Below are 24,292 nucleotides of genomic sequence, written 5' to 3'. Positions count from 1 at the left end.
TGCCCCCAATCTCAGTAAAATTTTTCTGAATAAATAAGAACTTTGGTGTCTAACCTCTCAAACACAGACTCCTTTTCTAGCCTACTAGATTTAAAAGCCTCCTGAGGTTCCAAACTCTTTATTACAGAGTACCTACTAGAACAGTTCTCTCAAACCTTAACATGTATAGGAATCACCTGGGATCTTATTTTTTAAATAACTTATTGAGGTGAAATTCACATAATAGTAACCACTATAAAGCAAACAATTTGGTGGCATTTAGTACATTTACAATGTTGTACATTCACGCCTCTATCTAGTTCCAAAACATTTTCATCACTCTAAAGCAAAACTGCACCCCCATTAAGTGAGTTTCTTCCTATCTCTCCTCTCCATAACCCCTAATAACCACCAACCTGGATTCTGCCTCTACACATTTATCTATTTTGGATATTTCATATAAATGGAATCATATGGTATATGAAATTTTGTGTCTGGTGTTTTTAACTTAGCATAATATTATAGAGTTTCATTCACATTGTAATATGTATCAGTACTTCATTCCTTTTTATGGCTGAATAATATTCCATTGTATGGCTATACAATGTGTCTATCCATTCATCTGTTGGACCCTTGGGCTGTTTCTACCATCTGGCTATTGTAAATAGTATCACTATGAACACGTGTGTACATGTACATTTTCAATTATATACCTAGGAGTGGAATTGTGGGATCATATGGTAATTCTTTTTTTAAAAGATTTTATTTATTTATTCGACAGAGATAGAGACAGCCAGCGAGAGAGGGAACACAAGCAGGGGGAGTGGGAGAGGAAGAAGCAGGCTCATAGCGGAGGAGCCTGATGTGGGGCTCGATCCCATAACACCGGGATCACGCCCTGAGCCGAAGGCAGACGCTTAACCGCTATGCCACCCAGGCGCCCCATCATATAGTAATTCTAAGCTTATCATTTTGAGAAACCACCAAACTATTTTCCATAGTAGCTGGAACATTTCTACCAGCAATGTACATGAATTCTAATTTCTCCACATCCTTGACAACAGCTATTATTTTCTGCATTTATTTATTATATCCATATTAGTCAGTCAAATAGCATCTCACTTTTCATTTTGATTTGCATTTCCCTGGTGACTGGGGATGTTTTCACATGCCTGCTGGCCATTTGCATACCTTCTTTGGAGAACTGATCACCTAGGATCTTAAGATTCAGAATCTGAATCAGCAGGTCTGGAGTAGGGTGTCAGAGTCTGCCTTTCTAATAAGTTCCCAAGTTGATATTGCTGTTGCTGAGCCTTGCTACACTTTCAGTAGCGGGGGGGTTGGTTACAGAGCATAGGGGCTTCATAAGAAAAATTCTGGTGGCTCTGCCCAATTCCACTCAGAAATCCCTACAGAGTCCATGTTTAAATGGGCATGGAGCTTTCTGCTAATGCCACTACGCTGGTCAGATAGCCCAGAGCAACCCAGACTCTGCCTAGAAGAGCAATGGCATAAGGGTCAGAGACAATGTGGAACTGTGAAATACCTCTCCCTCCTATGAGTCCCTGAAATCCTAGGCTTCTGATACCTGCTTCCTGAGGAAGGGGATGCCTGAGACTTAATGGAGGAGGTGACATTTCTGTACAGCTCTCTCCCTCCAACCCAGGAGGGTTTCATGTCTTTCCTGTATCAATCTTGACAGTTTTGAGAAGCTTCTTTGCCCTAGCCCCAGCTTCCACTCCAGTTCCACAGAACCTACCGTTCCATCTGTTTCTGGTGCTTCTCCTCCCGGGCCTGTGCCTTCATCTGCTGTACCTCAATGGTGTCAGGCTTGCGGCGGCGCATGTATAGTTCATGATTCCCCATGCACAGGGCCAAGATACGCTTGTTAATCCGCAGTCGGGGAGCATAGAAGACAAAGTCCTGATGGGAAACCAACAATCAAAATGAGTTTGGAGGGACAGATGAAGGTGAGCTTCTGCCTTTTGAAAGCACTGAAAGGGTTATTTAGCCCAATTTTCTCATGTTACACATAGGAAGATTAATTATCAGAGTGGTGAAGTGACTTGCCCATGGTAACACAGCAGACTAGTGGCAAACCCAGGACTAGAACCCAGGCTTCTTGACTCTGAAACCAGCGCTCTTTCCACCAAATCACAATTTAGTTCAACCTTTGCTTATGAAAGCATTGCATCCTAAAATATCCTCAATCTAATTGAAAGATAGGAACTGAACCTATCTGCTAATTTGGGATCCTGCTAAATCTCAGGGGCCTCTCTTAGCGGCCCAATAATTCCTGCATAATACGTTGGTGAGTACAGTATGGAGGGCTGGACGGTTTTTGTAACCTCCTAAAAGCATATCCTAGACACAGGCCCTTAAATCATTTTTGGAATAAGGTAAGTTGTAAATGTATACATGAATACATAAATCTGAACATGATTGTCCTGGCTGTTATTTTAAAAAAATAAGCCTTTGATCTCAGCTGGCTTTGTTACTTACCTTTTTCCAATGAGAGTTGAACACAGCAGCAATTTAAAAAAGAAAGAAAGAGAAAGAAAGAAGAAAGAAAGAAAGAAAGAAAGAAAGAAAGAAAGAAAGAAAGAAAGAAAAAGAAAGAAAGAAAGAAAGAAAGAAAGAAAGAAAGAAAGAAAGAAAGAAAGAAAAGACCACACACACACACACACACACACACACACACACACACACGAAAATCTAGTGAGTCTGAGTTTGTTACTATAAATACCACTGGACCAAGGTTACCAACTAATGGGCTAACTACCAGTTCTTCTGCCATGGAACCCAAACTACTGTTTCATATGGCTTAGTGTGCAGTGGAATGAGCACAGGCTCTAGAGGTCAAATAATGTATGTATAAACCCCAGATTTACCATTTTTAGCTGTGTGATCTTGGACAAAACGCTCCAATTCTTTGAACCTTAATTTCCACAGTTATAAAACAGGTATGCTACAATCTACCTGACAGTGTTGTTGATAGCATATATAGCATATATAAAGTGCATAGCAGCAGAAGTTCAGAGACCTTACAGCTGGAGAAGAATTGTTGAGGCCTCATGAGAAGGGTTTGTCTTAGCATGGGCTTTGACCCTTGCTGGACATGAGGTACACCAAAAGAGGAGACCGTTTTCTGTTTTCTATCCTACTCTCAATCACCATCTTTCCAGTCTTATCAACCACAGGCAACTGAGTAGGTGAAAAGTGTGGTGAGCATGTTAGAAGAATGACTGGACCCAAAGGCCTTTCTTGTTCTTGGGTTGCTCTGGAGATAAGTCTTGAGAGGACAGCAGCAAAGTTATACCAAAAAGCAAGTTTGGAAGATCATCTTTGGATCTGGACTTCTGGCTCTGTCTTTTCTCCACAATTAAAAATAAATCAAGCACATGAACAGTTTCACTTCAAAGCCTAGAGGGTTTAAAAAATAATATGCACTCTCTGTTTCCACCCCCACAGCATCAGGGCAGCAGAGGACGGTGGCTAAGAGGCAGTACTCAGACTGCCTGTGGCTCTCCCTCATCTATGCTTCTCCTAACACACAGGTAGCAGTGTGGCACCAGCTACAGAATGCCTCCTAGTCATGTCTTGTCATCAATATCCCCTTCCAGTGTCAATCTCCTTTTGCTCCTCCTATTCCCAGCACCCCCTGCCCACAGACACACAAAAGCCAGAAAAATGAGAGAAAGATACAATGACATGATTGCTCCTAGCATTATCCAGGTCTTGGCAAGTACCTGTCTCATCCAGTAGGAAGAATCACTTACCGGGGCTTTCTTGTCAATGGGCTTGATGACAAATTTCTTGTCATTGAAAGAAATATTTCTGATTTCACTCCAGGGAAAGCCTATCTTGGGAGTCAGTCTGTAGAGAACAAGAACATTAGGACAAGGGAAAGACAAGAAGGACATAGAGGGTTGGTGGTTTGCCCTCTGCATCCCAAACTTCTTCCTTAAGGAGGTAGATTCACTGCCAGCTCAGCCAGTGTTATCACATGCCACCAGGTCAGTTGACAGCACTGAGGGTACAAAAGGGACCTCCTGATACCACAACAAACTTATTATTCCTTGTCCCAAACTCTGAGGTTTGTTTTATTTTATTTTTTATTGAGGCATGGAACTTGTAAAAATCACAAGAATCTCCAGCCCTATTTTACTGGGACTCTTCCACCCAAGGTTGTAACAGTTGGGGAGAATGTAAACAATGAGATCCAAGATTCAGAAATTACATGGAACAATCATTTATTACATCCATCCTCACCAAGGGCAGACCAAGGGGAAAAAAAAAAAGCAAGTGACATAAATCTGTAGAAAGAGGGAAAATAGGCCAAAAAGCATTTAATCATATGGGAGTGTAATTAATTACAAATCCTGACAAGGTAGATGCTAGGTTAATGCTGTCCAGTGGAAATATAATGAGAGGTACACATGCAATTTTAAATTTTCTAGTAGCCACATGAAAATAAGTAAAAAAGAAACAGGTGGGAGTAACTATAATAACAGTTCATTTAACCCAGTATATCCAAAAGACTATCATTTGAATATGTAAATTAATATTTAAAAAATATTGAGACATTCATCATTTTCTTTTTCACACTAAGTCTCCGAAGTCTTGTGTATAGTTTACACTTACAGCATATCTCAATTTAAGAGTAGCCACATTTCAAGAGCTTAATGTGGCCAGCGACTACCATAGTGGATGGTGTAAGTCTGGTCAATGCAAGATTTAGAGGCCTGGGAGGTTATGGCAATCATCTGGGCTGATCTAAACTAAGTAGAAAAATGTGGGACCCAGGTGGGACCCAGGAGGTACAGTCCTACTTCATGATGAACCTTAGGTGTCAGAGTGGCCCAAATAAACTAAGAGAACTCTAAGCTATACCTGTCATTCTGCTCATAGATGTTGAGACCTAGGGCATCCACCCCCAGCCACAGCTCTGAGCCTTTCTTGTTCTTGATGCTGAAGTAGTTCACACCGTACATCTCCAGGTCTTGGGCAATCTTCAGATACTCTAGAACAGCATCCTCCCTAAATAACAGATTTGGGGGAGTTATAGAGGGGAGCCTGTGAATCAGACCCAGGGAGATAGCCTACCTGCTTTGCACTTCTGACAAGAACCTTGCCATTAGGGGAGGGAAAGGGTATAAAAGGTGAGCAGATGATGGAAAACAGAGCACAACATGACTTTTGTCAAACAAAACCTGCTGACAGGAGCCTAAGATCTGAGGTTCCCAAGAGTAACAAGGGTGGACTGACCCTTGCTGGCCTCTGGCATGTTAGCTGCAATGAAGACTTTATATTCTTAGCAGAGCCCAGATGGTGTAATGATGGCAAAATGATAAGATTTGTTACTCAACTAGACAACACCCAAATGATCTGCCATGTTTAGAGAGCTCCTTCCTCATTTCTTTCTTGGGGAGGAGTCCCTGGTACTCTAGAAGCTCCCTGGGGATCTTGAAGTCCCTTCTGTTTCTTATGGTCAAAACTGTTTGGACTATCAGTTGCCATCATTCAAAAAAAATATAGCTTTATAATGATCATTATTTGCTTTCTATCTCTAATTTCCCCTATAAATTGCATTCTTGTCCCTTTCTCTCCAACATCTTCCAGTGACCCTAGTCCTTTGCCTCCTTCCTCCAGAACCTACTCTCATTCTCCCTGCCAAAGCAGTAGAACCCATAGTTGCTAGGGCGATCTTACCTGAGCATGCCCCGGTGCTCCTCATGCCACACCTGGATCCGCTCCTCCCACTGGTCCTTATTGAGTTTATGCTGCTCTAGGACCCTTGGAATATAACAGATAGTAGTTTCAAGCACAAAACCCAAATGCAGGCGTAAAGGGAAACCCACTTAGCTCTCTGAGGTGTTGATGCAAAGAAGATATGGAGTCAGCCCACTGAGATCATACTGGAAGTAGATTGAAATTACAGCAGGAGGTATTAATTAGATATAGGGAACTGCCTGAGAGGTAGGAGAGATACAAGAATGGGTGGGAAAGAAAGACAGTGGGAACACCTTCTTTTGTAGTTTTAACCAGAAAATCCAGTAATACGCTGTGATTTTCAAGTAGGGCAGTAATGTATCAAGAGTCTATGCTGCCTTGAGGGGCTAAGAGTAGAGATGGGCCTCATGGAGGAGGCATGACACTCTCTCCTAGATCCTTATGGGACCAACATTTGCTTTTATAAGAAAATTGCTCAGGAATGAGATTACAGCCTGTAGCTACAGAACGGAGAACTGAGCCCAAATGGCTTTAGAAGAAACTAACAGGCTCAACCTCCCAGATCTACTAGATCATTAACAAGACTTGTTTTAAATATGCCATCTCAGACATCAAAGCAGTGACTCAGGTAGAGTTCCAGGTCACAACCATTATCCCTGATACCTTCCGGTAAGTTGTGCATATGCCACAGCTCCAATGGGACTGAGGTTCCCAGAATGAAGAACTTTTCCTTCCATCCAAAAGCTTATGAAAATGGCCACTGGATGCAGTAGGGAAAAACCCAGGGTTAAAAATTCAAAAGACTAGGGTTCCAGGTCTGGCTCTGCCTCAAACGAGCTGTGGGAGATCTGGCAAGTCAGAGTGAGCACCCTGCTCTATTTCCTCAGCCAGGAAATAAGGATAATGCCTGCCTTATTCATTTCGTGTGTTCTTGTGATGCTAAAACAAAAATAATGAGTGTTTGAGAGCATTCAGCTTTGAAGTTTATAAAAGCAGAAAGCTCTGTACACTGGTTATTGATATTAAAAGACTGTTGGAGCTCCCTCTCTCCCTCCTGTGAACCTTTGATGCAAGAGATTTAAATCAGTGAAAAGGATTGAAAAAATGGAACCAGAGTAGGAGGAGTCAATCTGTCGCTGGTAATCTATATAAGCACCTGTTTTCAGAGTAATGCAATTCTGTAATCAGGCAAAAGAAGAGGGAAAAAAGCTTTTTATTTTGAGAGTCAGAGAAACAACAGGGTACAGTGCCATATGCAAATGTGTGTCTCTTATACCAACTGCCCCCAAATTTTGAGGTTAAGTTTAAGAAAGCTCCTCTTTTAGGGCTCCCCCAGCACCATAAATTAGCAAAGTAAAAACCAGTATGCATAACATGGTCTTCAGACAGACCCTACCTAGTAGAAAGGCAGTCCCTGTATAACAGGGCTTGGTCAGCCACAGACCTTCCCCATGCAAGTGCAGATGGCCAAAGGAACCACCTCACCTCTGTGGCAGCAACTTGTCCCCAGCCAGGTAGCCAGACTTGTGTACTTCCTTATTGAAGTCACCATACTTAGACTGGACAGCATAGGAGGCCAGCAGCACAGCAGTCTCAGGTGGGCAGTAAATATCATCACTGAGAATGCCCTCCTTCACTTGCAGGAAGAACAGGCGCTGTGTGATGTCCTGGATCAATTCCTCAGATACATCCTCAGGATAGAACTTGGCCCGGAACTTGAAGAGCAGGGGGCTTTCCTTCCGCACATCCTGGGCAGTCACCTGGGAGGAGCAAAGGTTATGGGTTCTCAAAAAACAGTCTTTAGCTGTAGGGTGGGGAGAGACAAGTAAAAGGTCATCAATTTGGTTAATCCCAAAGAGCCAGGTGGCAACTGTTCTGGTAATTCAGAAAAGAGGCACATTGATTTCCCCGGGGACCCAATTCCATGTCCATAATTGCTTCTCTTTGGGGATTCCTTCCTGAAATGACCTTATACCCACTGATGGTCATAAGCCTTCAAGCCACCAACATCTGACAATATACGAACTGCCCCTAAATTTTGAGGTTAGGCTTAAGAAAGCTCCTCTTTAAGGCTTCCCCAACACCATAAATTAGCAAAGTAAAAACCAGTATGTATCACTGAGGCCTGGAAAATGGCTAGACAAGAACATAAACTATCTTTTAAAGCCTGAAATTAGCTCTTAACAGCAGCACATTTGTCCAGCAAAAGTCTCCTCTTCTTGGGAAAATAAGACTCTACCAGCAGAAGGTGAGGCAACTATCGCCTAAACACAATCAGAAACCTAAGACACTGGAAACCTCCGAGGACAAAGTTAGGAAGTTTGAGGATATTGAGATGGAGGACTGCCATGTTCCTGCAGAGACACTGCTTGGACGTGAAGAGCTTGAATGGATCCATACTCAAATCATCTCATTTGGTGTTCAATTGAGATAGAAAATCAAGAAAGAATGGGTTAAATAGGTGATGGGTATTAAGGAAGGCACTTTGATGAGCACTAGGTGCTGTATGTAAGCAATGAATCACTAAATTCTACAACTGAAAATAATATTGCACTGTATGTTAACTAGCTGGAATTTAAATAAGTACTTGAAGGAAAAAAAGATACATGTGTTAATAAACTTATGTGTAAATGCCTATGGGAGAAAAAAAAAAGAAAACCAAGAAAGAGAAAAGCATCAGTATAGAGTTTAGGTATCAGGTTACAGGTAGAGAAGAGACAAGGTAAGATTATGAGGCCTTCAAGATTCTTTCCAGTTCAAAAGTCTATTACTCGCCTTTTAACAAACCTCCTAAAGACCTAGAGTTTGGAAAGAAAAAATAGGATGCCAATCCCCTCTTGAAAAGCCATTAATGACTATGGTATAAAGCAAGTCAAAGTTTAAGACAGAGCTCCCAGGAGAAAGGGAAGGGTCTCTTCCTCCTTGGACACTGGCCATCCTCACTGTTAGAAGTCAAAGTGGAGACAGAGCAGGAGCTCTGCCTTGGCTGAGTCCTCTGCCCTTATTCTGATCTAGTGGTCAGTAGACCACCCAGTGAAAAGCACGGCCCTGGATTTGCCAGCTAGCACATTTTACCCCCGCCCCTTGAATATAAGATAACAATTCATATAATAATGAATTCCAAACCCAACAATGGGGTAAGCAGTTACCTTCTTATTGAGTTTCAGCCAAGTGGAGAAATTTTTAGTGTCCTGGTATTGCAGACCAAAGAACCAAACTTCCCTCAGGCCAATAGTTTTCACCACCTAGAAAAGAAAAAAACAAAAACAAAAACAAAAAACACACTGATTGAATGCCTACTTTGTGCCAGGCACAGAAGACACAAAAGCGAAACTAGCATCGTCCCTGACTTTAAAGGACATAAGGTGTCCAGGGTCTGGCAAGGAAATACACTTGGGAAGCAGTCAAGAAATGATGTCAGCAACTCTACACAAAGTACTTTCGCTGAGGTAGGGAACAGGTCTATCACTTAGGACCACCACCATACACCAATAACTATATTCATTATCCCCTTTGATTTTCACAATAGCCCTGTGATACATTTACAATTAGGCCCATTTTATAGATAGTGAAAGTAAGGTTCCAAGAAGGGTCAGGTCCGTTTGGCTCCAAACCCATTCAAATCCAGTGTTTACTGCCACTTCTTCCCTCTATTTTGCCATGTGCCTTTCTACTCCCAGGATGAATTAAAGGCTGGAAGTACAGTGTTGACTTAACTCCTATATCTTCTGCTCTTGGTTTACTCCTTTATCTATGCCCTCACTGTATGGTGACTAACATAACATAATAAAAAATTATTACTAAAAAAAAAGGAATATGCCCTCACTCTTCTGAGTCCCATTTAATTCTCAACATTTGCTGCAACATGGACTGGACTGGAGGAGATCATGCTAAGCAAAATAAGTCAAGCAGAGAAAGACAATTATCATATGGTTTCACTCATTTATGTAACATAAGAGGTAGGAAGATCGGTAGGAGAAGAAAGGGAAGAAGAAGGGGGGTAAACAGAAGGGGGAATGAACCATGAGAGACTATGGACTCTGGGAAACAAACTGGGGGCTTCAGAGAGGAAGGGTGTGGGGGAATGGGATAGGCTGGTGATGGGTATTAAGGAGGGCACATATTGCATGGTGCACTGGGTGTTATACGCAAGTAATGAATCATCGAACTTTACATCAAGAACTGGGGATGTGCTGTATAGTGACTAACATAATATAATAAAAAAATACTAAAAAAATAAAAAAATAATGCCCCAAGAAAGAATTTTCAAGAAGACATAGCAGGTATTGTGGTATCTATATACTCCAAAGATGTGCCATGTCTAGGTGCTGAGATGCTTCTTTACAGCCCCGATTAGAAGCTAGTCATGATTCCCCTTACCACTTACACAGGTTGAGAGTGGGAAAGAGGGTAGAAACAGGGTGAGTACCTCAGTATAGTAGCTAAGTGGACCCTGGTGTTCTGGGCCTCTTGGCTAAGCAGTGGGTAGGAAAGGGAGGCCTGCCAGGAGATAGAGTTTGTTTTCCAGTCCCTGACATTAGCATGCTAATGGTTCTGGCTGACAGCTGAATTCCAGCATGCCCACCACTGGAGATGGAGGCAATAAAGCTGACTCACATCCTAATGAGGTTATGCTGATGGTCTTCTTTCTTTTTTTCTTTTTCTTGAGGGGTGGGCAGGGGAGGTAGGGGAGTGAGGTAAAGGAATTTACCTGGAGATAGAAATAGGAAAAAAGGACCCAATGTTGCTAATGTCCTTCCTTGTGAATAAATCATATCTCCCCTCAACACACACACACACACACACACACACACACACACACGTGCACACACACATACACACCTCCACTATATCCACAAAGTTTCTACCATGCACCCAAAGCCAGACTCCATAGTCACTCCTGAAGCTTACAATCTAGAGCTTCAGAGGCCCTAAGGTAAAGTAGCTCATATCTATCGAGTACCTATTATGTACCAGGTACTGAACACTGAACAACCCTGAGATGGCTGTTATCTCTACTTTATAAATGAAGAAGCAAAGGCTTAATAGGCAACCTGCCTAAAAGACATGAATAGAACTTGTCCATCCAGATGGCTAACAGACACATGAAAAGATGCTCAACATCACTTATCATCAGGGAAATACAAATCCAAACCACAATGAGATACCACCTCACACCTGTCAGAATGGAAAAATTAACAACACAAGAAACAACAGGTGTTGGCAAGGATGTGGAGAAAGGGGAACCCTTTAGCACTGTTGGTGGGAATGTAATGCAAACTGATGCAGTCACTCTGGAGAACAGTATAGAGATTCCTCAAAAAGTTAAAAATAGAACTACAATCCAGCAATTGCACTACTAGAGATTTACCCAAAGTACAAAAAAAAAAAAAAAGATTCAAAGGTGTACATGCACACTGATGTTTACAGCAGCATTATTAACAATAGCCAAACCATGAAAAGAGCCCAAATGTTCATCAACTGATGAATGGACAAAGAATGCAGTATATATATAATGGAATATTACTCAGTCATCAAAAAATGAAACCCTGGGGCACCTGGGTGGCACAGCGGTTAATCGTCTGCCTTCGGCTCAGGGCGTGGTCCCGGCGTTATGGGATCGAGCCCCACGTCAGGCTCTTCCGCTATGAGCCTGCTTCTTCCTCTCCCACTCCCCCTGCTTGTGTTCCCTCTCTCGCTGGCTGTCTCTATCTCTGTCGAATAAATAAATAAATAAAATCTTTAAAAAAAAATGAAACCCTGCTATTTGCAATGATGTGGATGGAGCTAGAATGTATTATGTTAAGCAAAATAAATCAATCAGAGAAAGACAAATACCATACAATTTCACTTATATGTAGAATTTAAGAAACAAAACAGATGAACATATGGGAAAGGGGAAAGACAAGGAGTGAGGGAAACAAACCACAAGAGACTGTTAACAGTAGACAACAAACTGAGGGGTTGATGGAGGGAGGTGGGTGGGTGATGAACTGGATGGATGATGGGTATTAAAGAGGGAACTTGTAATGAGCCCTGGATGTTGTATATAAGTGATGAATCACTGAATTCTTCCCCTGAAACCAATATTGCACTGTATGTTAACTAAAATTTAAGTAATTTTTTAATTGCACATCACCCCAAAAGACAGGCAACCTGCCTAAAGCCATAGAGACTAGACTAGAATCCTGATGTGTATGATTCCAAAACCTGTACCCTTTCTTTTCTAGCATGCTCTCTTTTAATCCCAAGGATTCGTATGAGCTTAGGAGCCCCGGGGTTCCCAAGTGACTAACTGCCTTGTCTCTCTTTTGCCCACATATCCCAGCCGGGTAATGAACTTTGATCATCTCTGCGTATAGATATGGTTCCTGGCTTTCCACTAGGCTCAGTCAACAACCACTTTGGAGAGAAGCCATATCCCCAAGTCCTCAAGCTTCATTGATCACTGGGGCATGCATGATGTTCACCCTCCCTTTCATAGCTTGAATCAGGTATCAGGAAACATGAATGAAAGTCTCACCTCTGTCTCTAATTTGCTATGTGATCTTAAGGCAGCACATTTCCCTCTCTGAGCCTTAGCTTCCCCATCTATCCAGCTTCTCCATCTACTACAACTGGTATGACCTAAATGGCCTCTTTCTTCCTTCAAGTTCATTTCACTAATAAGGTTATTTGTAAATGAAAAGAAATACAGTCCCATTTCCCATCTACTTCTTGCTGACTTGAGTAACTAGGAACATGTTTAGAAAGATAAGTTGTGTGTGTGTGTGAGGGGGGGTCTTTAGAAAGATCAAAAGACTTCCAGGATTCAATGGCAAGGTGAGTCCCTGAGCCTAATAGGCAATTGGAATTGCCTATAGGTTTTAGATGGAGAACACAAAATGCTCATGTTGAAATGTGATAATTGGCTTTTTTTTTTTTGCAGAGGATAGAGGGGGAGTGTATGGACAGAAAAGATTATTTAAAACACCTCTTATCTCATCCTAGATCTAAGGTAGAATCCAATTAACAGTTCTAAAGATTTTCCACAGGGTTGTAGAAGAATAGTGTGTCCAGATGTAATTGGTGGGGAAGAAGTAATTCATCCCCAGGTGAGAAAGAGACACACTGAAGATGCTAGAGATGGACCATTAGGGCCAGGACGCTAGGTCATGGGATGGCTGACTCAGAATAGAACTGGTAGGGCAGCAACTGGCCTCTGCCTATACCAATTGTAGAGGCTCAGAGACCCCAGAATTAAAAGGAACTAAGGCAGCTACAGACTACATAATCAGTCCTAGAGGTCCCAGGAATGAGCTCCTTAGCCTCATTTTGCACCATGTTGTCTGTTTCACTAGAAGGATGAGTAAGGGTGTAATGAGAGGAAGATCACAGGACCCAAAATAGTTCTAGGATGTGGAGTATCTCTGAGGAGCAGTTGGACAAATAACAGCTGAAGTGATATCAAACAAACAAAAAAAGATCTCAGGATCAGTAGCAAATTTTAATCTTGCTGAGCTCTGCCTCTTCCCTTATGTACATAGAGAAATCAGATGCATATAAATTTTCCACGTCCTTAGGCTTCAGGGCTTTGGAGAGCGCTCTCTCAGCCTCCACTGAAGTCCCAAAGTGAGGAAATAAGGGTGTGGAGGGAAGGAAATATGATCTAAAGTCAGAACTGAGACTGAAAAAGAACAAAGGATAAAACAGATGACCCCTAGACTCCAGGCTATAAGGAAATCTCCAATTAAGGTCCACAGGATACTGGAAATCACTTGATCAGGCAACTCTTGTCTCCACTTGGAAATGAGGCCAAGCTTTGCTTGCTTACAGCTTTGCTTCCAGCTGAGACTTCCACCCCAGAGAAAAGAGAAATCTTATCTTTTAGTGGGAGAGAGTCTCTAGGTCCTTCTTCTAGGAACAACGTCTGTGGCTGCAGTGACTAAGGTCCTTTCCATTCCACTCTGAGAAATGCCTCCATCTCTGATTATATATATATATATTCTTGACTCCCTTTGATCCCAGACAGCCAACTTATCTGGCCTGAGCTAGCATTTCTCAAAGCTGCTATGGGAGAAATCCATAAGCAGCAGAAAATAATAAATGCATATACCCCAGAGGACACAAAGGATAGGGGGATAGAAGTAGACAGTTAAAGCCAGAATTTCTTTGAAGCCTCAGGTTTAATCTTAATTACATGTGCACATTTTACATTCTACTCCTTAAATATCTATTTTTTTTATTTTCTAAGATCTGTTTATTTATTTAAGAGAGAGAGGGCTCACATGTGCGTGAGTGGGGAAAGGACATAGGGAGAGAATCCTCAAGCAGACTCCCGGCCTAGTGTGGAGCCCCAGTGGGGCTGAGTCCCACAACCCATGAGATTATGACCTGAGCCAAAACCAAGAGTCAGACACTAAACCAACTAAGACACCTAGGCACCCCCAATGTTTTAATAATGACATAGATAACATCTACAAGTAAAATTGATGCTCCAAGATACTAAATCAAGAGACACTTGGGTGGCTCCATTAGTTAAGCATCTGCCTTCAGTTCAGTTCATGATCCCAGGGTCCTGGGATCGAGTCCCGCATCGGGCTCCTTGCTCAGCGGGGAGCCTGCTTCTCCCTCTGCCTGCCAGTCCCCGTGCTTGTGCTCTCTCTCTCTCTCTCTAACAAATAAATAAATAAAATCTTAAAAAAAAGATACTAAATCAAATTCATCCCACAGCTCTGTGTACCTCCTAAAACCTGCCATATACACCTACAGGAACTAGGACTTCAGTTTTTAAGACATTGGCTGTGAATTCTATTGAGCCACACAACACAAACCCTCACAACACACTATGAAGATTATAGGGTCTAAGGAGCACAAACTAGAAAGCTGAAGCCCAGTGAAAGGAAGAGCTTTGCCTCTGAGAAAATCCTCACTTATTACTAGGAACATCTGAATGTAAGAAAGAACCCTCTTTTGTCTTTCTTCTGTATGTGAAGGCTGCCTACATCTGAGGTCTATGGAGGGAAGGGGTGATCAGGTCAATTCCAGAGCCCAGACCCCTCCTCTCCATATCCCCCATGCATCTATCTAAGTAAGTCAACTATTGATATAATGATTCACTTCAGAAGCCCAGAGCAGGATTGGGAAGCAAGGCTGGAGCCTCAAAAGGAAAACTGCATGGAAAAATTATGTGCAAATTCCGTTAATGCCCAAACACCTAAGGCCCACTGAGATCCCATTACAGGCTTGGCAGCAGCTGTATCAACCACCTACCTGAAAGCAAATCAGTGCACAACTGGAAAGTTCTGGTAGGAGCTGCCACCAACACTGTTTCTTCTACTCTACACTGCCTGTGTTCAAGTGGCCACTTGCTCTACAGCATAGAACACACTCAGCTAGGATTCTTTTTTTCTTTTTTAATGATTTTTTTATTATATTATGTTAGTCACCATATGGTACATCCCCGGTTTCCGATGTAAAATTCGATGATTCATTAGTTGCGTATAACACCCAGTGCACCATGTAATACGTGCCCTCCTTACTACCCATCACTGGTCTATCCCATTCCCCCACCCCCCTCCCCTCTGAGGCCCTGAGTCCATAGTCTCTCATGTTTCATTCCCCCTTATGATTACCCCCCCTTTCCTTTTTTTTTTAAAGATTTTATTTATTTATTCGACAGAGATAGAGACAGCCAGCGAGAGAAGGAGCACAAGCAGGGGGAGTGGGAGAGGAAGAAGCAGGCTCATAGTGGAGGAGCCTGATGTGGGGCTCGATCCCAGAACGCCGGGATCACGCCCTGAGCTGAAGGCAGACGCTTAACCGCTGTGCCACCCAGGCGCCCCTACCCCCCCTTTCTTTATCCCTTTCTTCCCCTACCGATCATCCTAGTTCTTATCATATGATTTCTCTCATCTATGGAACATAAGAACTAGGATGATCAGCTAGGATTCTAAGTTTAGAGACAAATTTCCTCCACTCAGAATGGGAACAGGCAAAGAGAGGGGAGGTCACAGAGGACAGCTGACAAAAGGCACTGGGAAAACTGCAAATGATACATGCCTTGATTCAAGCCACTACACCACTTCCTAGCTATCTAACCTTAAACAGGTCTTTTTCCCCTGTAAGCCTCAATCCTTCATCTATAAGATGGGGATATTACTATTAAAATAGTAGATGTTAGTTATTTTATAAAATAAAATGGAAGAAAAAGAAGAAAAGGTTATTGCCTTCAATGCAAAGTCCACAAATCCTAAGGACTTTACCAAGCCAGAAAAGCTTCCTGATTTAATGGCTCCCTTATCTGAACTCCCAGGGCAATTTCTACTACTTATTTAGCCCTTAATAAGAACAACCAACATTCGAGTGTCTGCTATACACCAGACACTTTACTAATTTAGGATTAAATAAAGCCACGAAATCTCTGAAATTAGTTTGGTTACCATTTTACTGAGAAAATTAAAGTACTAAGAGGCTAAATGAGCCATCCAAGGTCACACAACTAAATAGCAGGACATAATTTGAACCCAAAGCTGACACTGAATCCCATACTTTATACACTATACATCACTTCTATACACAACCTGAACTTCAAGGGTGTTTTATTCTATGTGGGAAGAGAGTTGTGTCATTTACTTTTCTCTGCTTCTATAGGTAAGGAACTTCCATGGTCCTTAAGGATGGAGATGGTGTTTAATAGGTCTAGAGATTTTTGAGACACAGTAGACCTTCAGTCAATAGTGAATCAGCCAATGCACAAATGAATAAATGGATGCTCTGAGATTTCACCTTTCTTGTAGAGCTTAATATCTTGAAGGGAAGGGGCAGGTAGAGTTAGAGCCCCTGGCTGGGGTGGAGCCAGGCAGGAGTTTCTCAAAAATGGAACTCATGGTGGTGGTACTGCCCCTTAGTGGCAACTATGTGATCAAGAGCCCTATGAAGAACTTCAGGCTTTAGAAGTGGTGGTAACTGACCGAATTGCTGTAGCAAAACATGTTCTCTCCTAGCTGTGTGCACACTCACAAACGTAAACGGAGGAACTATAGGCCACACTTCCCTTTCCCACCAGGTCTTATGTCTCCTTGAGCTATGACTTCCCATTGTTGCCTGTTATTTATTACTGGTGCCAAAGAAGGTGCTTCCTCTCCAGTCAGCTTCCTCTCTGGTCATTGGCCAGATAACTTCTGGGTTCCAGGATGGCCCCAGAGCTTTTGTCAATTCCTTCCAAGGAGTCCAGCTCCTTCCTCCTAGGCCCCAATTCCACCAGGAGGGCCTCCTTGATAATAGCTCTCAAAGGCCAGACAGAATGGACTTCTTCCCTTATGACTCACTCATCAAGTTAGAGAGAGGGAAAAGATCATATTCCCCAACAGCCTATGAACACATACCTCTGTGGATTCCCATCCAAACCTGCCTTGGCCCTGAGAGTGCCAGATGCTCAACTCCTTGTTTGAGTTCAAAGCATTTTCCCTTTTTCACCCATGGAGTCCCAGTTATGCTCCATCTTACCTCACAGAACATTACAGCTCCCTCTTTCCTATGACAGCCCCTCAGAAATCTCAAGACAGAGAACACATTTTCTCTTAAGTCTTCTCAACCCAAACAGCCTCAATTACTCAGGCAGAATATTGCAGTGGGAAAACTATAGTTTTGCAGTCAGAGCTGTATATGAAGATTTTATTTATTTATTTGACAGAGATAGAGACAGCCAGCGAGAGAGGGAACACAAGCAGGGGGAGTGGGAGAGGGAGAAGCAGGCTCATAGCAGAGGAGCCTGACGTGGGGCTCGATCCCATAACGCCGGGATCATGCCCTGAGCCGAAGGCAGGCGCTTAACCACTGTGCCACCCAGGCACCCCCAGAGCTGTATTTGAAACCCCATATTACAACTTACTAACTGCATAACCTGGAGTATGTTCTTTTACCTCTCAGAGGCAGGATGATTGCAAGAATTAAAGCACCTAGCCAAGGCTAGTCCATAGTAAGTGCTCAATAAACGATATTTGTCAAAACAACACTGATCTTCCAGACGAGAAGTCATGAACTTACTGGTTTTCTGCCTTTCTTCTCTCCAGCCAGTATGAAAGATTCAAGACTCTCTAAGGTTTTGTTTGGGAAGTAGTTGCTTTCACAACTAGCATACCATCTGTCCAGGGCTCCCTACCATCTGGGCTTTCTACAGAACAACACCCACAGTACACAAATCAAACCAACACAAACAAAGAATGACCATGCCTTGTGGCTTTTTGAAGTTAATAAGCCTCTTTGTTCAAGAATTTTTCTGCCTTAGGTTCTAAATGATGCCTTCCTCACCCTGCCTCCACAGTTATCCCCCTCCAATGCAAATGAACAAAGCCCCCAGTGTTGAAGATAGGGGATGGCATCATTTGGCTTGAGAAGGGTAATGTGTAGAACCAGGGGTCTGGGAAGGAGTCTGAGAAGAGGCCGAAGGAGGCTTTCTTCCTTTCCCTCCCCAGCTCTGGCTAAGTTCTTAGACAATAGAGGGACTCAGAGGGCAAATGAGAAAGAGGGCCTGGAAAATCCATCAAGGTAACATACTCTAGACAATATCAGACCCCCACCTCACCAGAAACTGGTAGGGAAATGGGATAATGACCCATCTGAAGGGATCCCAGTCTGTGGAAATGGGAACCCCATTTTCACTCCAAGAAGTCTGGTCACAGATGGCACATTCTCTTGGCCCTTGGAGAGTCTTTGAATGCTGAAAGATTCTGTGGCCCCCACCTGACTATTAGATTATATATAGCATATCCCTTCTGATTATAGTGACTCCCCTGTGAAGGGATATCCCTTGCGTTGGAGATGGGAATGACACATCAGCATTACCTCCATGGCATGACTGCAGGGTATGAAGTACCCTCATAATGCATTTACCACTCCCAGTGGTGTCCTAAGTCCCAATATTCTTTTGAAGGAAATGTACATAGAGCACACTACCGCAGGGAGAATACGTTGGTTTCCTTCTACTAGGAAGCAAAAAAAAAAAAAAAAAAAATGTGACAGAGGCCATGGAATGCAGCATTGAAATCCCAGCCAGATACTGGCTAGATACAATAAGTTATTTAATTTATGAGTCTCATCATTAAAATGGGGAAGAGATCACTTGCATCTTTCAGAGTTGAGAGGAAGGTTCCATGTGCTAACATTTTTAGAGCACCTAATACAGAGTCATACCCTGCTCACTTCTCTTTTCTACCATGTTCAGGACCAAGGATAGGATTAATTGGAGCCATCCGAGGTGCAGGCTGCCAAAGTTAACCTTTGCCTCCTTAGGGGGTCAGAATTTGTTTGGGCCTATCTTGGAGGAGCGTGTAGGAGAAGAGATCCCCAAGAAGTGGGCATTGTGGTGGAAACTATTAGAAGAAGTGGAAGAGGCAAAGAAACAAATGGTCCCTCCCTTACCTGGTCAAACAGTTGTTTGCCGGTGGTGTTGGGCTGGATGGCAAACTCCAGCTCTGCATCCATGGTGGTCACACGCACATTGATCTAGGATGAGATCAAAAGAGGAAAGTTAGTTATCTGGCTCTGTGCTTAGTAGAACCTGGGACAAGTGTATCTGTTCAACCACAGAAGAGGGAACTAGGATGCTAAGAATCTGAGCAACTTAGATATCGGTGGGAAAGAAGGGAGAATATTGAAATAAATAAACAATAACCAGGCCCTGGCTCCCAACCAGCTTATGAAGACAAAAAACATAGCCACAGAGCAATGCTTACCAAGGGGCAAACACATAAATGCAAATCAGCCTACTATCAAGAGGAAGCAAGTGCTGACTGTACTTCTTCCAGGAAGTCTTCCCCTGCTACACCAGCCAGCTCTAGGCCCACAGCATTCTCTTCCCACCTCTGATCCACAGTCTGGATTATCTACAGTACTGGTCTTTGCAGACACAAGTTAAGGGCAAGATAAAGAACACTGGGTTCCAAGCCTAGCACTGCAACTGTCTCAATCTACAAACTCGGGTAAGTCTTATCTCCTTCCTGGGCCCTAGTTCACTTCATCTGTACAACAGTAGTAATGCGGGGGGGGGGGGGTATGTGTGTCAATTACACTAGGTGATGACCACCATTTCAATGCTGGTGTCTATGGTTCTATATACTGACATGCATTGCTAACACTGCTTGCATTTATGTCTCATTGGTCTCCCTAAGCACAAAAGAGAAAAGTGGTCTTAGCAAAGGTAGGTGTGAGTAACACAGAGATGCTACCAAAGCCGAGACAGCAGAAGGGAAAAGGCAAAGGGACAGGCACCAATGAAAATAAGAGGTAACCACACACACAATTTTATAGCCACTAGAAAAAGTACCCTCCGCTTTTACAAATAGATCCCCTAGCCTGATCAGGTCAGTGATAGCTGAAATTTCATCAATAGAGATTTGTTCCTTTGGCTGAAAACTTGGTAGTAGTAGTAATAGTAGTAGCAATATGCAGTAGCTTTCATGTATGGAGACTTGCTACTCACTAGGCGATTCATGTGCATAATTCCATTCAACATCAACAATCACCTTGTGAAGTAGATAATGTTATCTCCACATCAGGGATGAAGAAATAAATATTTGTCTAAAGTCATATCACTAGTAAGTGGGGAAGACAGGGTTTAAATTCAAACCTAAGTCCAAACCTCAATTTAAACCAATACACTAAACCCTTTGTACATCAAAGTGCAAAATATCTCCCATGAGAAGAAATCAAAGATTAATTCTTTAAATTTTGGTACATTTTGCGTAAGTACTCTATATAGTACAGCCAAAACCTGGCTTGTTATATAAGGCCCTATAAAATATTTTGAAAACTATTTCATGCCCAGGGAAAATACTTCAGTAATATTAAGCAAGGAAGGATAAGCAACAAGATTACATGAGCTCAATTCTATAAAAAGTATGCACAGAGAGATAATTATTGGAATCATGCCCAAGGGTTAATCAGGCTTGGTTTTAGGGTGGTGATGAGTGTGTTCTCCCTTCTTTAAACTTAAAAAAAAAAAAAGCCTAATCTACATTTTCTAAGATGTTTATATACTACTTATACTATTGGTTGGAGACTAAAAATAGAATTATCAAAAATGCAAATCCCCATGGAATGGGTAAGACATTAAGCCTTATCAGTCTTTGACACCTCTGGGTCTTTCCTGAGCATAGGGGTCAGTTAGCGGGGAAGAGGGGGCCGAACAGCCATTTTGCCAGCTGAACAATTCTGATGAGGACCATGACTGGGGAACAACTTTGTAAATAAATGCCACTAGGGAGCCAGGGAGGAAATCTATTTCAAGATTGACAATGGGACAGGAAAGGCCCTGAAGGCAGGAACAAGTAAGGCAAGTTACTCCAGAGGGAGACAACGGGCAAGATTAGCCACCTTGACTTGGTGTTAATCCTAGGCTTCCTGCCAATCCAGTGACCTCCGTAGAATGGGCCTTCATAAGGTAGAGAGAATGAGGCCCGATTTGCTGGAATTTGGCCTCAACATCTAGCCTCAAATCACCCTTGAGCTGAGTCAAGGGAGACCTCAAAACACCAATGACTGAGGAGATAGCAAAGAGTAGAAAAGTGCCAGTAGGGCCTTTAGTACACTGGACTAGTAATTATCTAGACTTCATTATCACCTCAAGGTTTCTGTCTTACTTTGAGTTACCTCTCCAGTACCCAAGACTCAGTAGGTACTCAGAAGATGGTTAAATGAGCAGTTCTAAGCATGGGGATATAAGAAATACAGAGATCTAGCATAGGCTAAAGATCCAGCAGTGGGAAGATTTTATACCTTGTTCTTTTTACTGTGCCATGGACCCTTCTGGGCTGTCTGGTGAGTCTATAGACCCCGTTTCAGAATATTTGTAAATGCATAAAATAAAGTGATACAAAGAAACCAATTATATTGAAATAGTTATAAAAATATGTGCTTTTTATGATATTAAGTAATTGCCTACCACTGTATCTTATTAATTATTACCACTGTTAACGTCAACATTGTGTTGAGCACAGCAATATTTTGAGAAATCTGCAATAACTAGAGAATTGAGCAATGTATTGAATTGTCAAATCACTATGTTGTACACTTGAAACTAATATAACATTGTATATCAACTATAATAATAAATTTTTAAATAAAATAAAAATTAAACCTCAGCAAAAAATTGTGATATAAAGTTTCTTAGATTTCCATTACTGACAGTCACAGGTCCTGCTATTTTTACCACTTCTTTTATTGCCTGTATTCATTTTTTTTCATTTACTGGTTTATAGAAACAGATGTAACTCAGAAACAGCCAAATGGAAGACATGCACAGGGCAAGGTAGGCAGGGGGTGGGGGGATACAGAGCTTCCATGCCTTCTCCAGCTGGGCCACCTTCCCAACACCTCCATGCCTTCATCAGCTCTGAAGCTCTCCTCATTCTGTCATTTACATTTCTGTTCTATTTTGCATTTTTAAATTAAGTTCAATTAGCCAACATATTAGAGTTTTTTTGGAAAAATAAAAATTATATTTTGTTTATACAACAGTGAGTTGAGCTTTCTCATTAAAAATAATTATGTTTATTAGCAGTTTAATTTATTGTCCTTGGTCTATTTTTCTATTGGGCTGTTCTCTTTATCTATTAACTAATTAGTATGTATCTATTATATATTAAGGAAGTTCATGTTTGGTCATAGGTTGGATAAATATTTTTTTCTCAGTTTGTTATTTGTGTTATATCTTTAAGCAATTTTTTTCCTATAGTATTTTTTACATAATCAATTTGTCATTATTTTCCTTTGTAGATTCTAGGGTTTGTATTTTTCTTTTATTTTGTTTTATTTGTTACATTCAATTAGCCAACATATAGTGCACCGTTAGTTTTTGATGCAGTGTTCAACAATTCATTAGTTGCGCATAATACCCAGTGCTTATCATCACATGTGCCCTCTTTGATATCTATTACCTGGTTATCCCATCCCCCCATTCCCCAACCACCTCCCATTCTGTAACCCTCAGTTTGTTTCCCAGAGTCCAGAGTCTCTCATGGTTTGTCTCTCTCTCTCTGATTTCTTCCCATTCAGATTTCCCTCCCTTCCCCTGTGGTCCTCCACATTATTTCTTATGTTCCACATATAAGTGAAACCGTATGATATTTGTCTTTCTTTGCTTGACTTATTTCACTTAGAATAATCCCTTCCAGTTCCATCCATGTCGATGCAAATGGTAGGTATTCAACCTTTCTGATGGCTGAGTAATATTCCATTGTATATACGAACCATGTCTTCTTTATCCATCTGTTGAAGGACATCTCGGCTCCTTCCACAATTTGGCTATTGTGGACATTGCTGCTATGAACATCGGGGTGCATGTGCCCCTTCTTTTCACTACATCTGTATCTTTGGGGTAAATACTTAGTAGTGCAATTTTGCCTGTATTCATAATTGAAGGAGGTCTAAGTCTCAGTGAGAGGTTAGTAAAAACAAATATGTAATTTTTCTCAATCCAGGTTCATAGATCTTTCCCACTTCCGATTATATCCATAGACCACCATGAAGGCCTAAGATTCTAGGTTAAGGAGCTTCCTATAAATTTATTTCAATTCACCCAATATTAAAGGAACACTACCTTTAAGGAACATTAAGGAACGTTAGAGTAGAGCTGTAGGACCTGTCCCTGACCCCAAGGCACTTTTTGAATAATAGGAAAACTATAATATACAAGGAAAACCCTGAGAAGTGCCATAGCAGAACAGAAGAAACCTTTTGTGGAGATAAGAAACCAGAGTTCAAAATGATATTTGCACTGGTCCACAAGGATAAGCTGCATTTTTTTTAAAGGGAGAGTGCAGGATGAGGGGAATAACACCTAAATGTCCCAGGTAGAGAAATTAGTGTGTGCAGTGGCCCAGAATGAGATAGGGATGGAGATGGCCCATTTAGAAGCAGGTCTGCTCCAGGGTGAATGAGGCCTACACAGTGAAGAGTAGGCAGAGAGGCTGGGAAGGTAAGTGGACGGCCTTGAAGGCTATGCTAGAAAGTTGGGCCTTAATCCTGTTGGCAGTGGCCTGCCAGCCTGGAGATTCTGAGCAGAGGGGGCAGAATCAGAACACGGTTTTTTGGAAGAAGGTGCCCAGGGAGGAAACTGATGAAAGAGGTAGGATTCCAGGGAAACATTCCACGGCCTAGGAGTTCCCTTTAATTCACACCTTTGGGAAGAATTTTCAAAGTTAATAAGCCAGTGTCAATCACAGGTCATATCAATGTAACATCTTTAGAGCCTAGCTCACAAGGCCAAATATTTAAGTCAAATATTTGTTAAAGAAATGTTACTTGAATAAATCAATTGTTAGAACAGGACCCAGCCTGGGTTAGGAATAAGCATGTCATCCGTGCTAGTGTTGTCTATGCTTCCTTCCTCCTAAATACAGCATGACCCCAGAATAAGGGCTCTCCTAAAATCTAAAGCTGTCCAGCTGAAACCAAACTGGAACCTACTTCCCCAGAATCCCTGCCCAGGGTTTCTGCCATTTCCACAGTGGCTGCTACTCCAGGGAGAACAGCCTAAGATCTCCTGAATTTCATTGAGGACAAATAATCATAAGTTTAAAAACAAAAAATAGAAAGAAAA

At 42.0% G+C, this 24,292-nt stretch overlaps 1 protein-coding gene across 1 annotated transcript in view; it reads right to left on the bottom strand.

Moving 5' to 3' along the window:
- MSN (moesin) overlaps positions 1-24,292 on the bottom strand; it is a 65,366-nt gene that overhangs the window by 5,759 nt on the left and 35,315 nt on the right. The window contains exons 2-8 of the mRNA XM_026487609.4: positions 19,114-19,197; positions 8,862-8,957; positions 7,198-7,472; positions 5,692-5,775; positions 4,873-5,019; positions 3,759-3,855; positions 1,739-1,902 (exon numbers count right to left, since the gene is read on the bottom strand). Coding sequence (XP_026343394.1) covers positions 1,739-1,902; positions 3,759-3,855; positions 4,873-5,019; positions 5,692-5,775; positions 7,198-7,472; positions 8,862-8,957; positions 19,114-19,197 — 947 coding nt within the window. The remainder of the gene's footprint in view (positions 1-1,738; positions 1,903-3,758; positions 3,856-4,872; positions 5,020-5,691; positions 5,776-7,197; positions 7,473-8,861; positions 8,958-19,113; positions 19,198-24,292) is intronic.

This window comes from Ursus arctos, chromosome X (genome assembly GCF_023065955.2).
Source record: "Ursus arctos isolate Adak ecotype North America chromosome X, UrsArc2.0, whole genome shotgun sequence".
NCBI lineage: Eukaryota > Metazoa > Chordata > Mammalia > Carnivora > Ursidae > Ursus > Ursus arctos.
Note: the sequence above shows the minus strand (reverse complement) of the source record. Positions and strands in the feature narration are given on the sequence as shown.